Source organism: Podarcis pityusensis (genome assembly GCF_964106645.2).
Source record: "Podarcis pityusensis genome assembly, chromosome: 8".
NCBI classification, from domain to species: Eukaryota; Metazoa; Chordata; class Lepidosauria; order Squamata; family Lacertidae; genus Podarcis; species Podarcis pityusensis.
The window spans coordinates 12,002,552-12,024,335 of NC_138033.1; the positions used below are offsets into that span (position 1 = coordinate 12,002,552).

At 46.8% G+C, this 21,784-nt stretch overlaps 2 protein-coding genes across 4 annotated transcripts in view; one reads left to right on the forward strand and one right to left on the reverse strand.

Annotated features, from left to right (window-relative positions):
- The window catches only part of LOC308484305 (urokinase plasminogen activator surface receptor-like), a 30,129-nt gene that overhangs the window by 2,705 nt on the left and 5,640 nt on the right, over positions 1–21,784 (forward strand). The window contains exons 1-7 of one of the 3 annotated variants that reach the window (XM_081019125.1): positions 10,289–10,407; positions 14,978–15,434; positions 17,198–17,311; positions 18,021–18,056; positions 18,355–18,501; positions 19,533–19,670; positions 20,819–20,995. In XM_081019125.1, coding sequence (XP_080875251.1) covers positions 15,344–15,434; positions 17,198–17,311; positions 18,021–18,056; positions 18,355–18,501; positions 19,533–19,670; positions 20,819–20,995 — 703 coding nt within the window. In that variant the 5' untranslated portion in view covers positions 10,289–10,407; positions 14,978–15,343. Of the gene's footprint in view, positions 1–10,288; positions 10,408–13,230; positions 13,253–14,977; positions 15,435–17,197; positions 17,312–18,020; positions 18,057–18,354; positions 18,502–19,532; positions 19,671–20,818; positions 20,996–21,784 lie in introns of those variants that run through there. The other 2 variants (XM_081019126.1, XM_081019124.1) reach the window with 2 other exon arrangements.
- LOC308484326 (urokinase plasminogen activator surface receptor-like) lies at positions 635–13,213 on the reverse strand. The gene is made up of 7 exons (XM_081019173.1): positions 12,073–13,213; positions 8,857–8,985; positions 6,604–6,741; positions 5,394–5,537; positions 4,042–4,188; positions 3,037–3,168; positions 635–918 (listed from the first exon to the last, which is right to left on the reverse strand). Exons 1-7 carry the CDS (start codon positions 12,119–12,121, stop codon positions 701–703), a joined length of 957 nt encoding a protein of 318 aa, XP_080875299.1. The 5' UTR covers positions 12,122–13,213; the 3' UTR covers positions 635–700.

A 21,784-nucleotide genomic window follows, 5' to 3' on the forward strand; every position in this document is an offset into this window, starting at 1 on the left:
AACCACTGTATATCGAAAGCCTTGCCTTCGATACTACAGGGTTGGAAATTGCAACCTGCTACAGTTGAAGATCGTTCTGCCAACAAACAGACCAGCCACTGGCGTGAAATCTGCAGAAATGAACTAGAAATTAATCTCCCTGGATCCGAGGCTGGAACTAACCCAGCTGCGCCACTGCTTTCCAAGCCATTTATTTGGTTTTCCGCCTGCTTATTCCCCCTCCCTCCCTCCCAACCTTCTGAGATGAGTTGAGAGAGGCAGCCGCTACAAAAAAAGGGAAATACAAAACATGATGTTAAAAGGCCTTTTCACACTCAAGGGGGTGGCTCAGGGGCCATGAGAGATGGCCTGGTTTTTCCATTATATAATCTTATTAAAGCTCCCGGAGCAAGTAATCCCGAGTGGCTTCACCGGACGTGGGTGGAAAGTTAAAGAAGCAAACAGCTTGCCCTCTTGCGGGCTGCGTCTTTTTGAGTTGTTGTGGGAGGGTTGGTAAAGTTCAGTGAAACCTGGCAGGGCTAAGAAAGAGGGCCTTGTGTGTAGGAAGACTTCCAGAAGTCCTGCTCCCATTACGTTCCCAAAGAAAGACACACCTTGGTGACGCAGGTGGGGCACTGCCAGACCTGGGATAGAGGGCAGCTGATCTACAGGAGTTTTGCATTTGGAATGGGGGCAGATGGGTGAAGAAGGCATTTGTGGTTCAGTTCAGGGCTATGAGCAGTGGGGCTGCCAGCAGGGCGAAGAGGATGCCCTCGCCTCTCCTTCCACCCTGGCCCGGCCCTCCGTTGCAGAAGGGGCCCTGGCAGCAGGTCACGTAGCTGACGGGAAGCTTGGGCAGCAGTGTTCCATAGAAGACCGTATCCTGGCAGAGCTGCTGGTTGGCGCAGCCAGCTCGGAGGGTGGCACCGCGGACGTAATCTGCGTTGGAAGAGAGGAGAGGAGGGAAGGGAGTTGCATATCTTCCCAGGACAAGGGATCAGATCATATGAGTAGGGATAGGAGCGTTGGTCAATTTCATTTCTCTCCATTACTCATTTCCCCAATCTTGAATTCAGCTCTTCACATTTCTGCTGCAAACACCCACACCCACCCACCCACCCACGGAAATTCACCAGCATTTCTCCTAACAAAGACATAATTCCAGGTACTTTTGACTAATGTGACACATTTTTGGCAAGCGATTCCCTACAATCTAATGCATTTTTGTATCCAATGCATTTTATAGCTTCATTTCGATGCACACTCTTCCCTAATATCTGTACTCTTATGAACATTGCTTGATTAGAGAACTGCATTGAAAAATTCAGATAAGTGTGAATTTTGTAGGATCGCTGTGTTTCGGTTTGCGTATTGTTTCAGAAAGTGCGAATTTTATTGATTCGGCTTTAAATGCATCCTGAATCAAATTTCTCATCCATCCTTCGTTTGAATCCTAATCATGCATTCCTTGTGTTTGGGGCAAATCAACTTACTCATAGTTTCCTGTAACCAGAAGCTGGAAGGGCCAGGATGTGACAGGACTGTAAGGAAGGGCCATACCTCATCTGCTTTACTTGCAGAAGGTCTCAGGTTCAGTCTCTGACATCTTCAGGTAGAGCTGGGAATGTCTCTTGGCTGCCCTATGGGCTCTCCTGGGCTCTGCACCTGCCTGGCATGATTCAGAATGGGCCCTTTTCCCCACTGTGAAAGTCTTTGACTCCCACATCCCCCACTGGATAAGGCTGATTTGTCTCCCCGATTGCTCCTGATGTAGATCTTCACTCACACTTCCTTCCCTGGGCAGGGCGTGGGGGGTACCATTTTGTGGTTTGCTTCAGGTGCCAAAATGTCTTGGGCCGGCCCTGACTGTAGGATCATCAACATCATCATAATTTATTATTTATACCCTGTCCATCTGGCTGGGTTTCCCCAGCCGCTCTGGGTGGCTTCCAACAGAATATTAAAAACACACAAAAAATCAAACATTAAAAACTTCCTGATACAGGGCTACCTTCAGATGTCTTCTAAAAGTCAGATACAGTGGTGCCTCGCAAGACGAAATTAATTCGTTCCGCGAGTTTAGTCGTCCTGCGATTTTTTTCGTCTTGCGAAGCACGGTGTCGGGAAAGTTTTGGAAAAGCTTCAAAAATCACCAAAGTCTTTAAAAACCTCAAAAAAGGCTACCACACCACGTTCTATGAGTTGCTCCTCGAAGTCAAGTTGCAACTGTATTAACGGTGTTAAGAAAAAGGAAACAAACTTGCAAGACGTTTCCGTCTTGCGAAGCAAGCCCATAGGGAAAATTGTCTTGCAAAGCAGCTCAAAAAACAAAAAAACCCTTTCGTCTAGCGAGTTTTTTGTCTTGCGAGGCATTCGTCTTGCGAGGTACCACTGTAGTTGTTTATTTCCTTGACATCTGATGGGAGGGCATTCCACAGGGCGCGTACCACTACCGAGAAGGCCCTCTGCCTGGTTCTCTGTAAGCTCACATCTCGCAGTGAGGGAACTGCCAGAAGGCCCTCGGAGCTGGACCTCAGAGTCCAGGCTGAACGATGGGGGTGGAGACACTCCTTCAGGTATACTGGGCCAAGGCCGTTTATTATCATGCTGTGTATTAATTGGTGTGCATGTATGCTTTGTGTTCTTAAACCATTTGGGCTTTCCAGTGCTGCAAGTAAGCCATCTGTAGGCCTTAGGAACAGGAACTGACCTTGGCTAGTACCGTGACTGGTACATGTGAGTTGGACCTAAGAAGGTATTTTAGGATCACAACAAAGAGGAAACCAGCCTGGCCTAATCAACTGGTGAGTGAAGGCACACCTGCGCTGATGCTTGCTTTCCTTTACCCTCCCCATTCCCTTTTCCTTTTGTATCATGCCTATCAGATTGTGTGCCTGTGGGCAGGGACAGCCCTATCTTTTAGTATAGGTACAACACTTAGAAAATGTAAGGCACTTTAAAATGGTAAGATAATAATCATTACTATCACCTGAGGAGGCACCGCCTATTCAAAAGCCTCCATCCACCTTTTGCCATAAATCTTGCACCATCTCTTACCTATGACATTCATGCAATGGTCCATGTTTCCCACGCAGTTCATGAGTTGCAGATTCCCTGCGCTGCATTCATCATTTCCTGTATCTAGGCAGCTGTAACACACCAGCCCGTTGAGTTCTCTCACAGAAAACTCTGAAAGGTAGGAGACAAAAGTCTTTTTCAGTAAGGGCCAAATTAGGTGTGACAAGTACCATGCTTTTGTTTGTTTGTTCTGCAAACAGCAGCTGTTAGGAGAGCTGAGCAGCCTCTGGACTGTGGGAATGAGGAGTTTAACTCTTTCTCTTCCAGCCCCAACACAAACCTCATCTCCCCAAAGCTGCTATTTGCATTTTTTGAGGCCAGAATGACATGTGGGACAAAATTTGGAATCAGAAATTCCTGGATTCGATTTCTGACACAGTCATACAGAGACAGTGAGAGTGGAGGAGCTTTGATGTAATGCAGGACTTTAAAAAAGACGGGACAAATTCATGACTATTATTCAGGGATGACCATATACTATTTCCAAGATCAGAGATGTTGGGGAAATGAGAGCGAAAGCTATTGTGTTGGATTCTTGCCTGTGTGCCTACTTGTAGGAGGGTAGTTAACTCACATTTGGGGGAACTGCTTTGCCCCCCCTCAGTTTTCTGGCCCTTGTGGGATATAAATGTATTATTATTAAATATAATAATAAATATTGCCCAGTCTTGTTCACAGATATTTACTGCCTAATAATGCTGCTTTTTGTGGGTGGGATATTTTTATATGGGGGGGGGGGACATGTGAGCCAAAAGGACTTTAAAAATACATCTATGCAATCCAGAGATATTTTTAAAAACCGGACTTCTGAGTTTTTGCAATTTTCAAATTTTGGTTTTCAAGTCCTCAGTGGGGACAAAATTTTAAACACAAAGCACCCAAAGTTTTATTTTAATTTTGGCATGCACATTTGAGTCGAAATTGGCTCAGGACTCCTGCTGTTCCAATTTGGGTCATCCCAAGAAACCTGCAACCCAGAGTTACCTGTGAAAGAGCTGTTGTTGCACCTGGAACCTTCACAGACACGAATGGCCACGTAGCTGATTTTGCCTCCTGTGCTGTATGCCAAGAGTGTTTCCTCTTTGGGGTAATTCCCGCAGCCTTTGATGATGGGCTCCACCAGACCTGTTCCTGTAGAAACAGAGGAGGGTGTCAAAGATCCTTGCCAATGGTTGTTGGGGAATGTATTTGAGCGAAGGGCTGGATTATTCTGTATGCCAAGCACACTACAGAGGAGCTCAATGGCATTCGGGCTGCGTTCGCAGAGAGTAGACAACCATGTAGGACTCCTTGATCTTCTGTTGCAGTGCAATGTGTACTTATGTACAACCAGGCAGGGGATGCCTCCGCCTCTCAATGGCTCTGGCTCCACTTTCCATTGGTCTCCTCTCCCTCTGCTCCTCCAGTTCCAATGGGCATCAGGCACTACCAGCACAGTGCCAGTTCTCACGGGACACTGGAGAGGCCAGGCCATTGCCCCACATGAACTGAGAGTGCTCCCTAGAATCCAACATGTGACCTTTTGCAAGGCACACATGGCTTCTGCCACAAAAACCAGCAGGGGTTCCTCAGCAGATACACCTCTGTTTTTATCAGGGGTGGCTAATCATTTTTGGGGTCAACGGCTGTGGCCCGCTGTCCCCATGCCAAGGTGAGCAGGGGCAACATACCAAAGTGCAAAGTGAGTGTGGCTTTTCTTTTCTTTTACACTCTGGGGAGTTGGGGAATCTCAAAATCCTTTTGGCATCCCAGAACCTCAGCCTAGGATCTACAGAAGTGATTGGTAAAACACGTACACGCACACAACTTTTAAACTGTTTTTTTAAAGGGCAAATTCTGGGGTCCCCCCCCCAAAGCCTTTTGGCATCACAGTGGGAGCAGTTTAGTAATTATTATTATTACTATGGTGGAACCTTGGTTCTTGAATGTAATCCATTCCGGAAGTCCGTTCAACTCCCAAAAGGTTTGAAAACCAAGGCACGGCTTCTGATTGGTGCAGGTGCCCTGGAAACAATAGCTGACAGCCGTATCGGACATTCGACTTCTGAAAAACGTTCGAAAACCGGAACACTTCTTCCGGGTTTTCAGTGTCCGGGAGCCGATTTGTTCGTCAACTAAGCCGTTTGAGAACCAAGGTTCCACTGTATTATTATTTTAAATGGATTTTTTTTTCCAGCAGGGCTTGCGGAGGTACAAAATGCCTTTTGACATCAAAGCGGGGGAACCATAGATGCAGTCATAGCTTTGGGGCAACTGTGCCAGGGGTGGGGTGGGGCCTGAATCTTGAAAGAAGTGACAAATTGGAAGGGCACAAAAACACCTCTCAGATAGATTACCTGGCAGCCACTGGCGAGAAATTTCCACGCAGCGGTTCTCTTTGCCTCTGCACTGGGCTGTGGGAATGCTGGTCCCATTACACTCCTCCAAACTGCCGATGCAACTGTAACACTCCACTCCGTTGCGTTTGGTGCTGTACGTGACTGCGGGAAGGCAAGAAAAAAAAGGGCTCACCAATTCTGAGGCCCACGAGCACTGCTTGGGGAAGGCTTCAGTAAATAGCACCTCAAAAATCCACATTCTAAGAGGCCCTCTTGGTGGTTCCACCTCCCTCAGGAGCTTGGGTGGCAGCAGTAGTCCAGAAGGTGGTCAAGGAGCCCGTGCCAATGTTTAAAGCCCTAAAAACAATGTAGACCCCAAATATCTAAAAGGCCACTTCCTTTTGCACAGACCCTCTTGGTGGTTCCACCTTCCATTTGGGGTGAGTGTGACCCGGTAGAGGGCATTCTCTGCAGCAGTCCCTAAGTTGTGGAATTCCCTCACCAGAGAGGTACGTCTGGTACCTTCATTATACATATTTTGGTAATTTGCAGAGGACACACCTGTTTGCATTGGCCTTTGACACTTGACAGATATATATATTTGGGACCCACCCTACTCTTGCAATTGTAATTTCTTTCAAACTGTTTTCAGTGTTGTTGTTTTAAATGGTTGTGACCCATTTGGGGACTCCTGATCAAGGATGGGTAATAAACCAAAATAACAACAATAAATATTGTTTATCACTGTCAAATTTGACATCACTGAAATATTTGACATCACGTACAGAGAGCAGGAGATTGGCCACATTCACACCATAAATTTAAAGCATGATGATACCAGTTTAAGCAGTCAAGGCTTCCCCCACAGAATTCTGGGAGTTGTCGTTTGTTAAGGGTGCTGAGAGTTGTTAGGAGACCCCTATTTCCCTCCCTGAGCTACAGTTCCCAAAGTTCCCTGTGAAGAGGGAATGATGGTAGCTCTGTGAGGGAAACAAGGGTCTCCTCTTGGCACTTTTAAATCATAGCTCCCAGAATTCTTTGGGGGAAGCCATGACAGCGTAGAGCAGTATCATAGTGCTTTAAATGTATGGTGTGAATGTGGCCATAGTTAGTGGCTCATGAAAGTAAGCAAGTCAGCTCTTTTTCCAGTGTGTCACACATGTCTCTGGAGAGCGTAGAGGCCTGATCATTTCCACTTCAGGGTTGACCATACTCCGGGGACTCTTACCATTGTAGGGGACATCATTGCAAAGGTCTTCGGAACAGCAGTAGATGCTTCGTGATATGAAGCCCCTGCGAGTGGAGAAGTAGGACTGGCAGTACTGGGATGTGGTGCACCCTCTCTTCAGGGTCTCACTTATGGGGCCTAGAGAAGGGAAGGCACAGCAAGATGGTAGCTAAGGTGCATGATGAGGCTTACAAACAGCAAGTAACTCACTGATCACTAGGGAGGGGGGAGTAATTTGCTTCAGTTCATGTTTAAATGTGAGGTTATGAAATCCACACTTTAAAAAAAAGGAGACGAAACACAGCCATCCTTCAGAATTTGCAGTTATCCGAATTTTGCAATGCAGTTACCTAACGAAGCAATACTTATTAAAAGGCATATATTAGGTAGGGTTGCCATACATCCATTTTCCTCCAGACACGTCCAGGATTGCAATGGCAAAATTACCATCTGGGGGGAATTTTCAAAAATAGGCAAAATGTCTGGGTTTTTTGAAAACAGAACCAGGAGTGTTTTTGGGCGATTTCCCTCAAACAACTTTTGGGCGATTTCCCCCAAAAAACCCTCAACAACTTTTTGTGTCCAGATTTTTGCTTTTTGAAATACAGTTGTACCTCGGCTCCCGAATACCTTGGGAGTCGAATGTTCCGGCTCCTGAACGATTGAAAACCAGAAGTGACTGTTCTCGTCTTCGAATGTTGTTTTGGAAGCCGAATATCTGACGGGGCTTCCACAGCTTCCGATTGACTGCAGGAGCTTCCTGCAGCCAATCAGAAGCTGTGCTTTGGAACCCAAACGTTTTGGAAGTTGGACGGATTTCCAGAACGGATTCTGTTTGACTTCAAGGTACAACTGTATGGCAACCGTATATTAGGGGTAAGTACGCATAGCAGTAAGTCGCAAAACAAGATGTGCCACCCCAGCAGGGAATCCAACAATAGGCGAGGCCAGAGCCAATGGCAGGCAGAGCCAGCTGATTCTGGTTTTGAACCCATCTTCCTCCTCCCTGATGAGTTCTGCAAAGAGAAAAGTTCCAAAAGGTAGTGAACTAGGCCTCTAGGCTTCTCAGAACTGACCTCTGTTTTCCTGCCCGATGTTAACCTACAGCAGCGCCTTCTCCTACTTAGTCATATGCTTCCTTTAAACAAACACATAAACCTCTGAAGCAGCAAATTGAATGTTAAATGCCAGGCCAGAAAGCCCTTAAACGGGCAGCTAATGACCCTCCTTGCCTGGAGACAAAGCTAACCAGCCAAGGTCACACATTGATTTTTTTTTTTTAAGTGATAGAGATCTGAGATAAGGCTATTCCAAATCGGGCCTGCAGAAATTGTGACGCACCGGGCAAAACACAGCCCAAACACAGGCTCGACGAACCCGTTCATTAAGGCGAGTGGGGCACCTAGAGGGAATGATGACCAACTTTTCTTGTTGGGACAGCGAAGGGCTACTACCTTTTCAGTGTGTCACTGTGCCTGTGCAAAGGCTGGATTTATTTTGTATATTATTGCATTTATAAAGAGCTCTAGGTGGTCTCATGCCTCCTCCCCTTCTCCGCATTATCCTTACAACAGCCCTGTGTGAGGTACTTTCGTTAGGGTGAGAATTGGGGTGACTACTAGCTCAAGGTCACCCAGTGAGCTTCATGGCTGGGTGGAGATTTGAACTCAGGTCTCGCAGGTCCCAGTCCCACACTCTGACCACTACATTGCAGGTAGGTGGTGATGCACAACTCTCTGCAAAATTGTTTCTTTTTTAAAGCATCAAATTCTGCAGGTCAGTGCCGTCTTAAGCATATGCGGCATTGGGGTGCAAAGATCTGTCTAGTGCCCCCCTCCAGGTTGCTCAGAGTTGTCAACCTTTTTTTAGGGTGGGCTGGAGAGGCATGCATGGCAGATCTGGCCTGGCCAGCCACCTCAGCAGCAACAGAGGAGCCTGAGGCGGTGGTGGCAGCGACTGAGCGAAGCCGGGCGTGCAGAAGGGTGGAGCCGTCCGGCTGCCTCAGCGCCTTGCTCGCCCGCAGCAGAAGAGGTGCAGTGCTCCAATGGGCTCTGCTCCACTCGGCAATGGCTGTTGGCTCTTCCCAATCCCCGGACTCCAAATCTCGGCCCTGGACTCTCGGCCTGGCACCCCTGAGAGCCCGGCGCCCGGGTGCCCCACACCCCTAGCGCCTATGGGTAAGATGGCCCTGCTGCAGATCAAGGGACATGCGCAGGCCAGGTCAGTTGGCAACCCCTTCCCTGGGCCACATACCGTAGGTAGCTCGGGTTTCCTCCATGCAAAGGGTCTCGTTGCTGCCACAGAGTTGCTGCTGGTTCGTGCAATTCTCACGTGTCCCCAGGCACTTGTGGCAAGACAGGCCACAAGCTTCAGGAAGCAAAGCTGAAATGACATTTTGCAAAGGAGTCTTTCCCCATCAGGACATATTTCCCTATCAGAGTGCTTGGATAAGATGTCCCTGTGGAACTGGGCACCCCTTAAATCTGGCAATGGGGAACCTTCCTGAAGCAACATTGGAAGGGACCTCAGGGGCCATCTAGCCTAGCCCCCTGCAAAAGCAGGAATTGCAGCTGAAAAAATCCCTGATGGATGGGCACCTAACCCTTGATGAAAGCCCTTCTTCAGATCAGCTACCAGCCAAGAGGTTGCCTTTCTTTGGGATACTTTGCCTTCCCTTTTAGAAAATCAAAGATGAATATAAAAAACCCACATGCCAGTGGTGGGTGAGGCCAGAGGCAAAAGAGGGTGAAGCAATAAATGTAAAAAAAATATGCCTTTGTATAGAAGGTGGATTTGCACACACACAAACATACTCCCACCCCGCTCCCTCAAGCCAAGCAAGAAGCGTGATCAGAGTTCAAGGAGAGATTCCAACCAGAAAAAAATATTCAAGGAGGGTGTGAAGCAGGGACAGTGAGGGTGCGGCTGGGGAGGGAGGGAGGTTTGGAGAGTGTTGTGAGGGCCAGACCGAAAGTGCTTCAAGTGCCACATTTGGAACCCAGGCCTCAGTTCCCCCAGCTCTGCCTTAAATGTACAGGGGCCTTCTCAATGTCTGGACATGCCTACTATACAACATTTTTTTTAAAAAAAGGAACAAGGATTTCCTCATCTCTCTGTGTTTTATTGAGGGCAAGGATTAGGCTGTTTTTAAATTAATTTAAAAAAACACATTTGATTAACTTTTAAATTTTTATTTAAAAAGAGCATATGCTCCTCTTCATAGAAGAAGTTTCACAAAGGAGTTTGGAACGATACGCACCAGCAAATAAATCACAACTCAGTTTTAAAGCAAAAAGGGAAGGAAGCACTCCAAACAGCACCAAAAGTGCTATTAGAACTAGTACCTAGTAGAATGATGGGACTGTAGCAAAAAAACCAAGCAATACCTGTGGAATAGGCACTTTGAGCAACAATAAAAAGCAAGTTGTTCTTTAACAGCATGATCCTAGCTATGTCCACTCAGAATTAAATTGGCTTTGCTGCCTGGCATGCGGGGCTCGTATTACAGCCTAAGGCCCACTGAAAAAGTGTTGATGGACTTTGTGGAAACCAAGAACCCATGTATATTAAATAAGCACCAAGCTGACCAATAAGCCCATTTCAGCCCAGGGCAGTGGAGGAACGGAGGAGGAAGAGTTAATTATCTTTCACTTCAAGTTTTCCCACTGACTTGTGTGGGTAGGTTGGTGTTTCTGAGGTTGTACGGCGATGTGTTCATATGCTGGTCTCTGCAGGGCAGGATGCAGGCTGAGATTCCTGAGTTGCCTCCCTGAAACCATTCGGCAAGAGAAGCGATTGGAGCAGGTAAAGCCAGGGATCCTGGATTTTAATTCCATGGTGGTACCATCTGAAAGTTTGGTGTGTGTCTGTTTGTGGCAGGGGGGGGTGACTCTGTGGCAAGGCATCTGCAGGGAGTCCTGCAGAGGGTTTCTTTCCACCTGGTCTATTGTTGTGCGTTTGTATGTGTTCTGCAACACGTCGTTCATGCAACAATAACAGTTGCGTGAATGGTGGATTTATCCTGGACTGTCCGCACATCATTCTGCTTTAGACGTCGTCCAGTATTATTGCATTATTTCTATCTGGAGGGCTGCTTTTGCAGTGTAGAGCAACAAAAGTGGGATGGAGAAACAAATCAGAGCAATTACTGTACAAACGTACCTTGGAAGCTGAATGGAATCCATTCCAGAAGTCAATTTGACTTCTGAAAAGTTTGCCCTTTCTGATTGCTCAGGCATACCGGAAGCAATAGTGGAAGCCACGCCAGACGTTCAGCTTCCAAAACAATGTTCGGAAACTGGAACACTCACTTCAGGAGCCAGAACATTTGACTCCCAAGGCATTCGGGAGCCAAGGTACGACTGTATGAAGAGTTTCAGGATAACAGAAGGAAGTTCTGGTACATGTCCTGGTTTGGAAGCCATGCTGCGTGTCTGCCCTGAAAACTCTGAAGGCACAACCTGTATTGAAAACTGCATGGAAAACTACATTGTTGATACCTTCATGAGCACAAATAATTTTGAATGCACAATGAATAGGATATCTGGAATAGGCAGGAGTGAAAATTCAGAATTTTCACACACCTATTTTGAATGCTCTATGTCAAAAGAGAGAATGCGAATGAAGATGGGGGTAGTGACCCTTTGCTAATTTTGGCACCCCTTGGCAAGTGCCTGACCTTACCAAGCTCCGGAGCTGGCCTTATTCCCCACCTGCTTTTGAGGGAAAGAACTGTGGGTCAGAACCAATTTGGGTCCACTTTCCACCTGGAGGAAAGGAGCAGTAGAATCGAATGGTGCGAACAGGTTCAATTACGGGTGTTGCTAAAAGCCAGGGATACACATTACTTTTTCCAGTTTGGAAAGGGACCGGTAGATGATAATTAGAAGATGAGCCTGTGGCTGGTCGGATTCCAGTACATGATTTGGGAGAGGAACCGTGTGGTTAAAATTGGAGGGATGGGAGCCACGGGTTGCTGTATTTCTAGTTGAGAATTAGGCGAAGGAATAAGTAAGGCACTGATACAAAGAAGGTCCCTTACTAAGGGTGGAACCATTAATATTGGAATGGAAGAGGGAATTTTGTGGGGGACAGCTTTTCTCCACTCTGTAGCACTGTGAGAGGACAAGCTAATGCCCACCGAAATTCCATCTTCAGTGCAATTGTTTTAGGTGCAGAAGCTGTTGTCCCTGTTGCTCTCAAGCTGCACATGTGCCATACTTTTAAAGCATACCTGCCCCAAAGAATCCTGGAAACTGTAGTTTGTTAAGGGTGCCGAGAAGAGGTAAGCTACAGTTCCCAGGATTCTTGGAAGGGGGGAGGAGAGAATGCTTTAAGTCCGTGGTGTGTACGAAGCCTTGGTTACTCTACCTGAGGGAGCCGGGAGTCAGAACAACTGCCTTCTCTCTTGGGTGTAAGGGGAAGAAAGGTTATTCGCAGCAGCAGGGAGTTCCCCTGGTGGCAACCCACCTGTGGCCAACAAGGCAATCGGGATGGTGAGCTCTATGGCCGCCTTCATTGTCTTCCCCCCCTTTTTAATCACTTCTCCGGTCTGTCCTGTTCTCCGGCTTGGCTTGGCGAGGTGTACACTCCCAGCTCTCTGTCCTGATTGCCTCTGGTTGGGAAAGGCAGCTTGGTCCTAAAACCTGCTCGGCAGGGGAGAGGACAGGGTGATGCAACCCATCCATTCATCAAGATGCTGCCCTGGGAACCTTGGCCAGTTCCCTCTGGACCAGATGAAATCAGCACTCTCGGGGATGGGACAGAATGGACGAGCCGAAGTGTGAAAAGGGGGAAGAGCAGATCTCAAGATGGGCTGCAGGGCCCCTAGGGAAGTGGTTCAGAAGAGAGGGAAAGATGGAAGGTGCAGCCAGACCTCAGTGTTAGAGCATCTGCTTGGCATGGAGAAGGTCCCAGGTTTGATTCCCCACCCACCATCTCCAGGGAACACCTGAAATCTTGGAGAGATGTTGAAAGCAGTGGAGGCTGGTCTACAATGTCCCCTTAGCCAGCCCCACATCTGCCTACATATCTACTTACAACCTGGCCAGAAGATGGCCCTGGCTGTCAGTTGCCTCCTCCTCTCCTCCTTCTTTAGCCTCCTTGTTGCCCTCGTAGGACTCAGCAGGGAGAAGGATGGCTCCAGAACTGGAGCCTGCCATTGGCTCTGGCTACCCTTACTGTTTGAGCTCCCAATGGGCAACAGCCAACACTGGTTGCCACTCAGTGTAAACAGTGTAGACCAGGGTTTCAGAAACTTGGGTCTCCAGCTGTTTCTGGACTACAACCCCCATCATCCCTGACTACTGGTCCTGCTAGCTAGGGATGATGGGAGTTGTAGTCCAAAAACAGCTGGAGACCCAAGTTTGGGAAACCCTGGAATGCTGAACTAGATGGTCCAATAGCTAAAAGTATTCTGACTTTCCAGGTTGGCGGCAGTGCAAGGGGCTTCTAAGGCCAGTGTTTAAAAAAAGAAGGCTGGAATCATAGTTCGTGAGCATAGGAAATCTGTAGCCATTGCATAATGCAATGCACTCCAGTTGCAGAATGATTTGTTTCCCTGTCACACAGTTGCAGAATTTCGGCTTCCCGGTGGCATGGATTGCAGTAGCAAATAACAACAACATAGCTCTTGGAAAACACCAGGCAGGTGGGTACAGCAATAGCAGCAAGCAGACTGAGTGGAAAATTTTGGTCACCGAAGGTTAGGGAGTGCAGCCTCAGTGTGGGAGCTGGCTGTTTTCCAACTGAAGCTTGTTAAAATTTATGAGGCATAACTTCAGAAATATACTGTGAAACACCTAAGGTAATGTCTCGCTTCATCACCCACATGGCTTCCTCATAAATGGAGTGTTTTTCACCCCCTGGATGGCATTGCCCAATTTTGCTCAGGCTTCCAGGGAGGTGTGTTGTGTTGGGAGGCAGTTTTTTTTAAAAAAAAATTGCTACAAACAGTTATATTTGCTTTAATTGTTAATAACATACAGTCCAGTGGCCCATCTAGTCTAGCATCCTGTTCCCACAGTGGCTAACCTATTTGCTTGTGAGCTCACAAGCAGGACTAGAATGCAACAACACTTCCCCTACTAGTGAATCCCAGCAACTTTTATTCAGGGGCATATTTTCATTTTCCATTGTTGTTGTGTGCTAGCCTTAATAAACAGCCTCTTGTTCTGGGTCGACAAAGTGAGTAACCTTGCCATATCTATCTATATAATGAATTGTAAGGATGCCGTCACGCTGAGGACTGCATAGTTGCCGACTGGTGAATGAAGCAAGGACAGGTAGCAGCCCCTAGTATTAAATAAGAACTTAACAGGGAACTCTCCTTCCTTGGAAGAATTTAAGCAGAAATTGGATATCCATCTGTTGGGAGTTCAGGGGTGGGGAAACTTTTTCAACCTGGGGTCAGCCCTGGAGGTCTGGGAACCCTATGTTGTATCTTTGATGTGAGAATAGGGTGTTACAAACATGCTTCTGTTTTTGTTTTGTGAAATGTCGGAGGTCATGTGCTTGTGTGTACAGCAGTATTTCTTAAATGGGAGGCTGACCAACCCCAGAGGTGGAGCATGAGAGACCTTCATGGAAGGTCAGGTGTGAATAATTTTCAGTTGGACTGTCAGTGGCTAGGGAGCTGCAGTTTTCTTTGCCTGGGCGGCTAGCTTGGGGGTGTGCTGGCCTTCTTGGCTTGGGAGCAGAAGGAGAAGGGCAAAAAAGCTTTCTTTGTTGCAGCCTCCAGTGCGGTCTGGCAGCATTTCCATTTGCCCCCAGACTCCAGTACTACAGATCTGATACTTTGATCCCAGTGAAAACCCATTCCAGAGCACTCTTTGGAGGACAGCAGTGGGAAAGGTGTCCCCAGAAGCCTCAGTGCACTGTGGTTCTCTGAACCCACTTTTTGACTTTTTCCCTATGGTTGGGTACCCAGAAATTAGACTGTGTTCAGAAGGGGCCAGCAAGTCAGGAGAACCGAAATCCTGAAGAGCAGCGGTGCGTTGCATGGAAAGTTAATGGGCTCAATGTGCCCCTTATGTTTCTGCCATATCTTGTCAGGGAGATTCACAACTGTAAGTTTTTTCTTATGCTTTCATTCATGTACGTTTTACCTAATTCCATTCAGGTTTGCATTAATTCCTTTTTTTATTTCATCCCATTTTTCTTTAACATTTTCATTTGAAATATCTTTGTTTAAAGGGACATGCTACGATCAGCCAGGGAACATTAGCACTTTAAGCTCATTTACATCACAGCCTGTTTGGATCTGAGTTGACTTCCATTGATGTCACCTTTGTGTTACTTTTGCACTGTCAAAATCTTTTGCCCTGATGACTACATATACAGATATCTAAATCTTACGTTTCTGTTGATTTTCCAGGGGATGAAAGGAGGCTGCTTGGGGAATATCTCTGGAGTCTGAAGTCCACAGAAATAACCCTTCTGTTTGCTATGCAGTTAAAAAACCCCCAAAGGTTGTGTTAAGCTGGAATCTCCAAACAAGCCTCCTGTTTGTACTCTGGAAATCAAATGGTGGTGAATTTCCCAAGAGAAACATACTGTATCTTGCACCTTGTCTTCTGCCAAACCCAGCCTCTTTGGCTTTTGGAGAGTGGGTTGCAGGAGTTCCCAGAAACCTCCAGCTGGCTTGAGGTTACAGGACGCATCTTCCGGTTAAACCTAGCCAGACGCGGCTGTTGCAAACACACTTTTCACTGGAAAGGGAAAACAGCCACTTGCCTAACCCATGAAGACGATGGGAGAACGGGAGATGTTCCGGCACAGGAGCCAGGCTGTGCTGGCGATAGCTACGGTCTTCTTCTCCATGTTGGCTGCAGGTAAGATCTCTTCATTAAGTTGCTTAATGGTGGATTTTTTGCTGTGGAATAAGGCAGAGCAAAGCAGGGCTTGAGGGGGGGAAAGGCTTCTATTCTTTTCCTCCCCCCTCTCCCACAGAATATTTCTTGCAGGAACACAGAAAGAGTTTTTATACTGAGTCAGACAAATGGTCCATCTATCTCAGGATTGCCTACACTGACTAACACCAAAGGCTCTCCAAGGTTTCTGGCAGAGGGACATTCCTAGCCCTACCTGGAGAAGCCAAATAATTGAAACCAGGATATTCTGCCTCCATAGCAGATCCTCTTTGGCTGATCTGCCAGGCAACCCAACCCGCCCAGGACCAGTGCAAGCAATGAAAAATAATGCCATTGCCATTGTCTCCCTCCTGCATCTTGTACTGGGGGTGGAGGAAGGTTGTGTGGGGATTTTGATCTCCTCCACTCCGTTCTATAGGTGAACGGATGGAAGGAAAAACCTGTGCACCACCAGGCAGTACCTTTGTTTTACTATTTTCGGTGTTTGCTAAAAACATTTTCGTTCCGGCAAGTCTATCCAGGCATACAGAAGTAGATGTGTGTTTTAAGCTCTTTTAAAGCTCAACTGTTGATTTGAATTACATTTTGAATTTTCCAAACACCTCTTTTTTAACTTTAATTGATAATTTTAATGTTTGTTTCATTATTTGCAAACCACGTAAAGGTTCTGCTTACAATCAAAAGGTATATAAATGTTGTAAAAATGAACAAACAGATGACTTGCGCTCGCTGTGGTATCACGGTGGGTATATGCAATCCCACGCTCATTACTATTGGCTCCTGCAAAAGTTTCAGGGCGAGGCAATTAGTAAGGGGGAGTCAGAGCCAATGGCCGGCAAAGCCAATCAATTTTAGTTTTGGCCCCACCCTCCTTCCTGCCAAATTCTACCTAAGTTAGTCATGCCCATTAATTTCAATGAGTTTACTCTGGGCTGACCCACAATTCCTCTTGTTCTGCAGCTTTCCCTCGAGGGGAACCACTCTTTAGTGCATAATCGAAGCAAATGTCAATGGATTTTCTCCAGACTGACATTTGCTCCAATTTAGCACTAGAGAGCGGGTTTTCCCTGGGAAAGGAGTGGGGCAAGGGGAAAACTGCTTAGACTCGTGCTTTCCAGGCATGGGACAAGGGTGGATAAGCCCTCTGAGTTGAACTAGCATTGGACACAACCCCCACAGGCCACTCCTACAATGTAAATTCAAAATAAAAACAACGGTAAACCATAAAATAAAGTTTTAAAATACAAAAAAATAGATTTATTGCAGAACATAACAGGATCATTATTTCAATAAACATTAGTAGGACGCCCCTTGGTTAATTTGGGTAGGAGTAATAAAAAATGAGGAAAGAGTGTGAGGAAGTCAAACAAAGTTCTGTTTTCTTCCCTATCATGGCTACTTTTAATGCTTTTTTAGATTAAAAAATGTCAAATGTAACCCCCCCTCCCATATCGTTTTTGTTAGCCCTAAGCACAAGCTTAGTCTGCCTGCTGAGTCATCCAGCGCTGAACACTGTTAAAACACTGGAATATAGAAAAGCAATTATAAATCTACAAGCAGTTTGAAAGCAACCAGCAACTGCTTCTCCCTCCCCAGAGAGGAAATAACATGGAAGTCTTGGGGTCACATCCTGTGTGCTGCCTTAGCAGTGGCAGAACCCCACCTTTCCTACCATCAGTGTTCATGGTTTTTGTTTGGCTAATCTATTGTTTTCACCCTTTCAGCCAACAGCCTGCGGTGCTACCAGTGCGTGGGGATGTTCCATGAATGCGTACAGTCTGAGCAGCTCTGTACGCCCAGAGATCGCTCCTGCTTCTCATCCACCATCAAGCTCTTCTGTAAGAGAACAAAAAAGCACGGGTCTCCTCCCAGACCTAGAGTTCTCAGAGTGCTCTGTGAAGAGGGATTGACTGTTAAACCACTCTGGGAATTGTAGTTCTAGGAGGGGAACCAATGGTCTTCCTAACAGCTCTTAGCACCCTTGACAAACTACAGTTCCCAGAATTCCTTGGGGGAGGACTGCTTAAGTGGTATAATAGTGCTTAAACTGTATAGTGCGAATGTGACCTACAGGCCCCATCATGCCTGGCCATTGGCCATGGTGTCTGGGACTGATGGGAGTTGGAGTCCAGGAAGTTATGGAGGGACATAGGTTCTCCATCTCTGGTGAAGACGTTGGGTTGCCCCCAAGATTGGGGGGGGGGGCTGGCACATGAGGTGTACGTGTGATGTCACACATGTTGCACATGTGTTATGACGCATTTGCAAGGTACGCTTGACACAGGAGGCTGAGTGCTCTGGAGGAGCCGACTGCTGTGCCTGTGACACATGTTGTGTGCCACGCATGTGGTGCATGCAGGGGCACCTTAAGACTGAGGGGGTTCGGTCCCCTCAAAACAAATATTGAGGGGGCCAAGGTGTCTTTGGCTCCCTAGAGTTGGCACGCCTGGTGTGAAACGTTCTGGTAGAACAAACAAAAGAAGCAACTCTGCCTCATTTGAGCCTCAGACCGCTTTACTGATCATCTGCCTCCCAATTGTCTTCCAGATACAAACAACTACGCTGGAGTTTTTATGCTGCCAGGTGAGTCACACTGTTTGCATGCTTGCTTGTTTACTTAATGAAAGACACCGAGGCTCAAACCTGAGTGTTGCGCTTTCCTGGCAGGATGTTTACACGACTGTTTAAAGTGGTATCATAGTGCTTCAAATGTTATCGTGCGGATGGGATACCTAAGTAAACATCCTGACATGGTGAGGAGCAGATGCTTCAAGAACTTTCATGCTATGGTGCCTTATTTCCTCCAGGGCTAATGGCTCTAAATGCACTGATCTGGCTGTTTCTCTCTGTATTTCCAATTCCATGCATTTTATGTCCCCAGACCTGGAAATAGCTGAATACGTCATGAAAGGCTGCTCTGGGGAGGGCGTGTCCAACCGCACAGCCAATGTGTACTCTGAAGATGACCGAGAGGTGCACAATACTTACTACTGTGACTCAGACCTCTGCAACATCCGTTTCACAGGCGGTGAGTGGGGAGAAGCAAAACCCTTTGGGGAGTTTTCTTGTGGGGGATAGCAGGTCCCGAACTCAGGACCGCAATACCTGGCGGACTGCCTCTCCCCATATAAACCAACCCAGACTCTGTGCTCATCACTTGAGGCCCTTCTTCATGTGCCTCCTCCATGTGAGGTCAAATATTGAGTCACAACGTCTGGGGTCGTATCCTGAAACATCTGGAGGTGTAGCCCCAAACATCTGGAGTCGAAACAACTCACATCCTCCTCAATGAGATCCACTGTTGTTATTGACCTCTAGACTGATGCAGTAGTGCTTGGATCTGAGAAAGTGAGGAAAATTGAATAATAGAGAGGAGGGAAATTTGTTTAAAGCATTCTGTTTTCACTTATAAGTGCTAGGAGACAGAATATCATGCAGAAAGAGACCCAAAGCATTAGCTTAGAGGTGATGAAATCATGGCTATTGAAGGAAAATGAGATTTTTTTTAAAGACATGACATACCAGCAAAAGTGGGGCTTACTTAGTCCAGGGCACAGATTTGAGTTTTATCTAGCTACAAATTTATTTCCTGATGTACAGAGTTAATTGGCTACTGTTGGGTTATTCACAGTGGTTTCATGAGAGAGAAACCCTACTAGGACTGGAACATGATTTATTTCTCAAGTAAGTTTCATTTGTACGATGTGCAACAACTTGCTTCCTGTGCCCTCGCTAAAAAATACGTACATTAAAAGCAGTCAGCTGTTTAGGGAAGTTTTTAATGTTTGATGTTTTATTGTGTTTTTAATATTCTGTTGGGAGCCGCCCAGACTGGCTGGGGAAACACAGCCAGATGGGTGGGGTATAAATAATAAAATTATTATTATTATTATTATTATTATTATTATTAATATTATGCTTTCATTTTGATTGGGTGTTTTACTTAAAGATATTGAAAACCGAGTTGCATTGTATGTTGGAATATGACCTGGGATTACAAATACAATACAATACAATACAAATCACACAGTAAACTCCCGCCCTTCTCTGCCTTTTCAGTTCCGGCCAGTTCTCCCCAGGTGCCGAATGGCATGGAGTGTTACAGCTGCTTCGATCGAGGCACTGGAGAGTGTGCTCCAGGGAATGCCACCCGGATCAAGTGTTTGGGGGACATGAACCAGTGCATGGATTTTACTGGTAAGCTGGGGCCTCTTTTGGAATACGTATATCAGAGGCTATTGAAAGGACAGAGTGTGAATGGGAGGCTGTTGGGGGCGGGGAGGAAAAAAGGAATGTGAAAGTGGTTTGGGAAGAAGGAAGCCCTGCTTACAATACATATTGAAAGTGCACCAAGTTGGTCAAATCCTGCTTACTCCCTGCACCTTTCAGATCTTTGCACAATCCAAGGCGGTCTGTTGGCAGAAGTGTGCCCCCCCCCCCCGCTTTATAGTAAACATGGGTGTATGTTTGTGTGTGCAGACTTTCAAAGTTTTGATATAGTGTTAAGGAATTAGCCCCCCCCCCTCCTCAAAAAGGATGTTGCATTTATTAGCAGCAGGGGTTAAGGGATGCGCTTTGAGGGTGTGGGGAGAATTTGTCATAGGGTGAGAGGATCATGAATATGCAAAACAGGAGTCCCACAACCTTTTGGTACCTGGTGATGGGGGCACATTTGTAACTGTTGTGTGCACCACAAAATACACATTTTGCAGAAGCAAAATGGACAACACTCAAGAGCAAGGGCCTAGGAATGGCAATTGGCTATGCTGCTATACTGTCACAGAAGGTATGTGGCTGGCAGACAGGTCTCTGGCCTCCACTAGCAGAGCTGCTCTGCACTGAAGACTTAGGCAGGTGAGGAAGGCGTTTGGGAAGCAAAGGTAGAAGCAGCTGGGCCCTAGGAAATGAAGAGGCAGTGGACTGAGGAGGAAGCAGCAGTGCCTAATAATAGAGGGATGGAAGAATGAGTGGTTCAGAGAAAGGAGGGGAAGAGGCAAAGGCTGGAGGGAGGAGGGGAAGTGAGAACTGGGGAAGATGATGGGCAAAAAAGGAAGAAACAAACCACACACAATGGCCAGGAGAGCCTTTGTCAGCCTGGTGTCCTCCTGATTTTTTTTGGACTATAACTCCCAGCAGGCTGGGGCTCTTGGGAGTTGTATGTAGTCCAAAGCATTTGGAGGTCACTTGGTTGGAGAAGGCAGGCCAAGAGCCTAAAGGAAGGCTGAAATTTGTACATTGGCTTGTAGCAGGCAGGTAATGAAGCCATAGCCAGTTCTGAGACCCCCTGTTCTAAGATGTTTGCAGGCTGCAATGTGCTATCCTTATAAATGAATGTTGCTTCCCAGTGACCGATGGTGCCTGGAAAATGACCTACCGGACGTGCGGCCTTGAGACACTGTGCCGCCGCCAGTACGTACTCCCGGAGCTCTCGGGAAGGCTGGACATCAGCTGCTGTTCCACCCCACTGTGTAATGATGGCCGGCCAGGACAGAAGAGCATCTGCAGCCACTTTTCAGAGCAAGGTAACATTTGTGCCTTTGCTGGATATATTGCAGATATTAACAGTGTGCAGCTTGAAGCAACTGGATACATAAAAACCAACCCCATTTGAACATGAAGCATTGTCCAGACCCATTAGATATTAATCAAACCTTTCCTTGCAGAACTTTCTTCTAAACAGAACAGAAACACCAAACGATACATCCAAACAGTTCCATAAGGCGTATGTCTGTCCAAGGCATAGGCTCAGCACCTTCCAAAATATGACTAATTTCAACAGACCTAAAAGCAGAGGTCTGTCTCTCCCCGCAGCCTGCAGTTTGCTGGAGGCTGCTTACCTGGAAAGCTTCATTTGCACCCTTACTCTCGCAGAGTCTGAGAGCAAAATACTTCAGCCACCACCCTTCCAAGATGGCGAATTTGCAATTCAACACCTCTAGTGTGATCTTAGGTTAAACACTCACATGTTAGCTAGCAGAAAACAACAGTGGTTAATAATCCACTCATCAAGGCAGCAGAGAGCCCCTTTTGCTCTTAATTTAGCCTAGCATACTTCAATGGCATCTTCCACTTAACTTTTTCACCAATACACACAGCCATTCCCATTTCAGTGTGAATTAAATCAATTATACTTAACAGGATAGTGACAGCAAACTGGCTAGAACAGGAGGCTTGCTCTTTGCATCCATGCAGACTGGCCCTGCTGTCCTGAAATTGGCTTCTAGGATGGACTGGTGGTGGTGCTCAGACCTAGGTTTGGAGGGGTGGTCCTCAGGCACAGAGGCCCCGTAACTTGGAAGGAACTTAAGGAC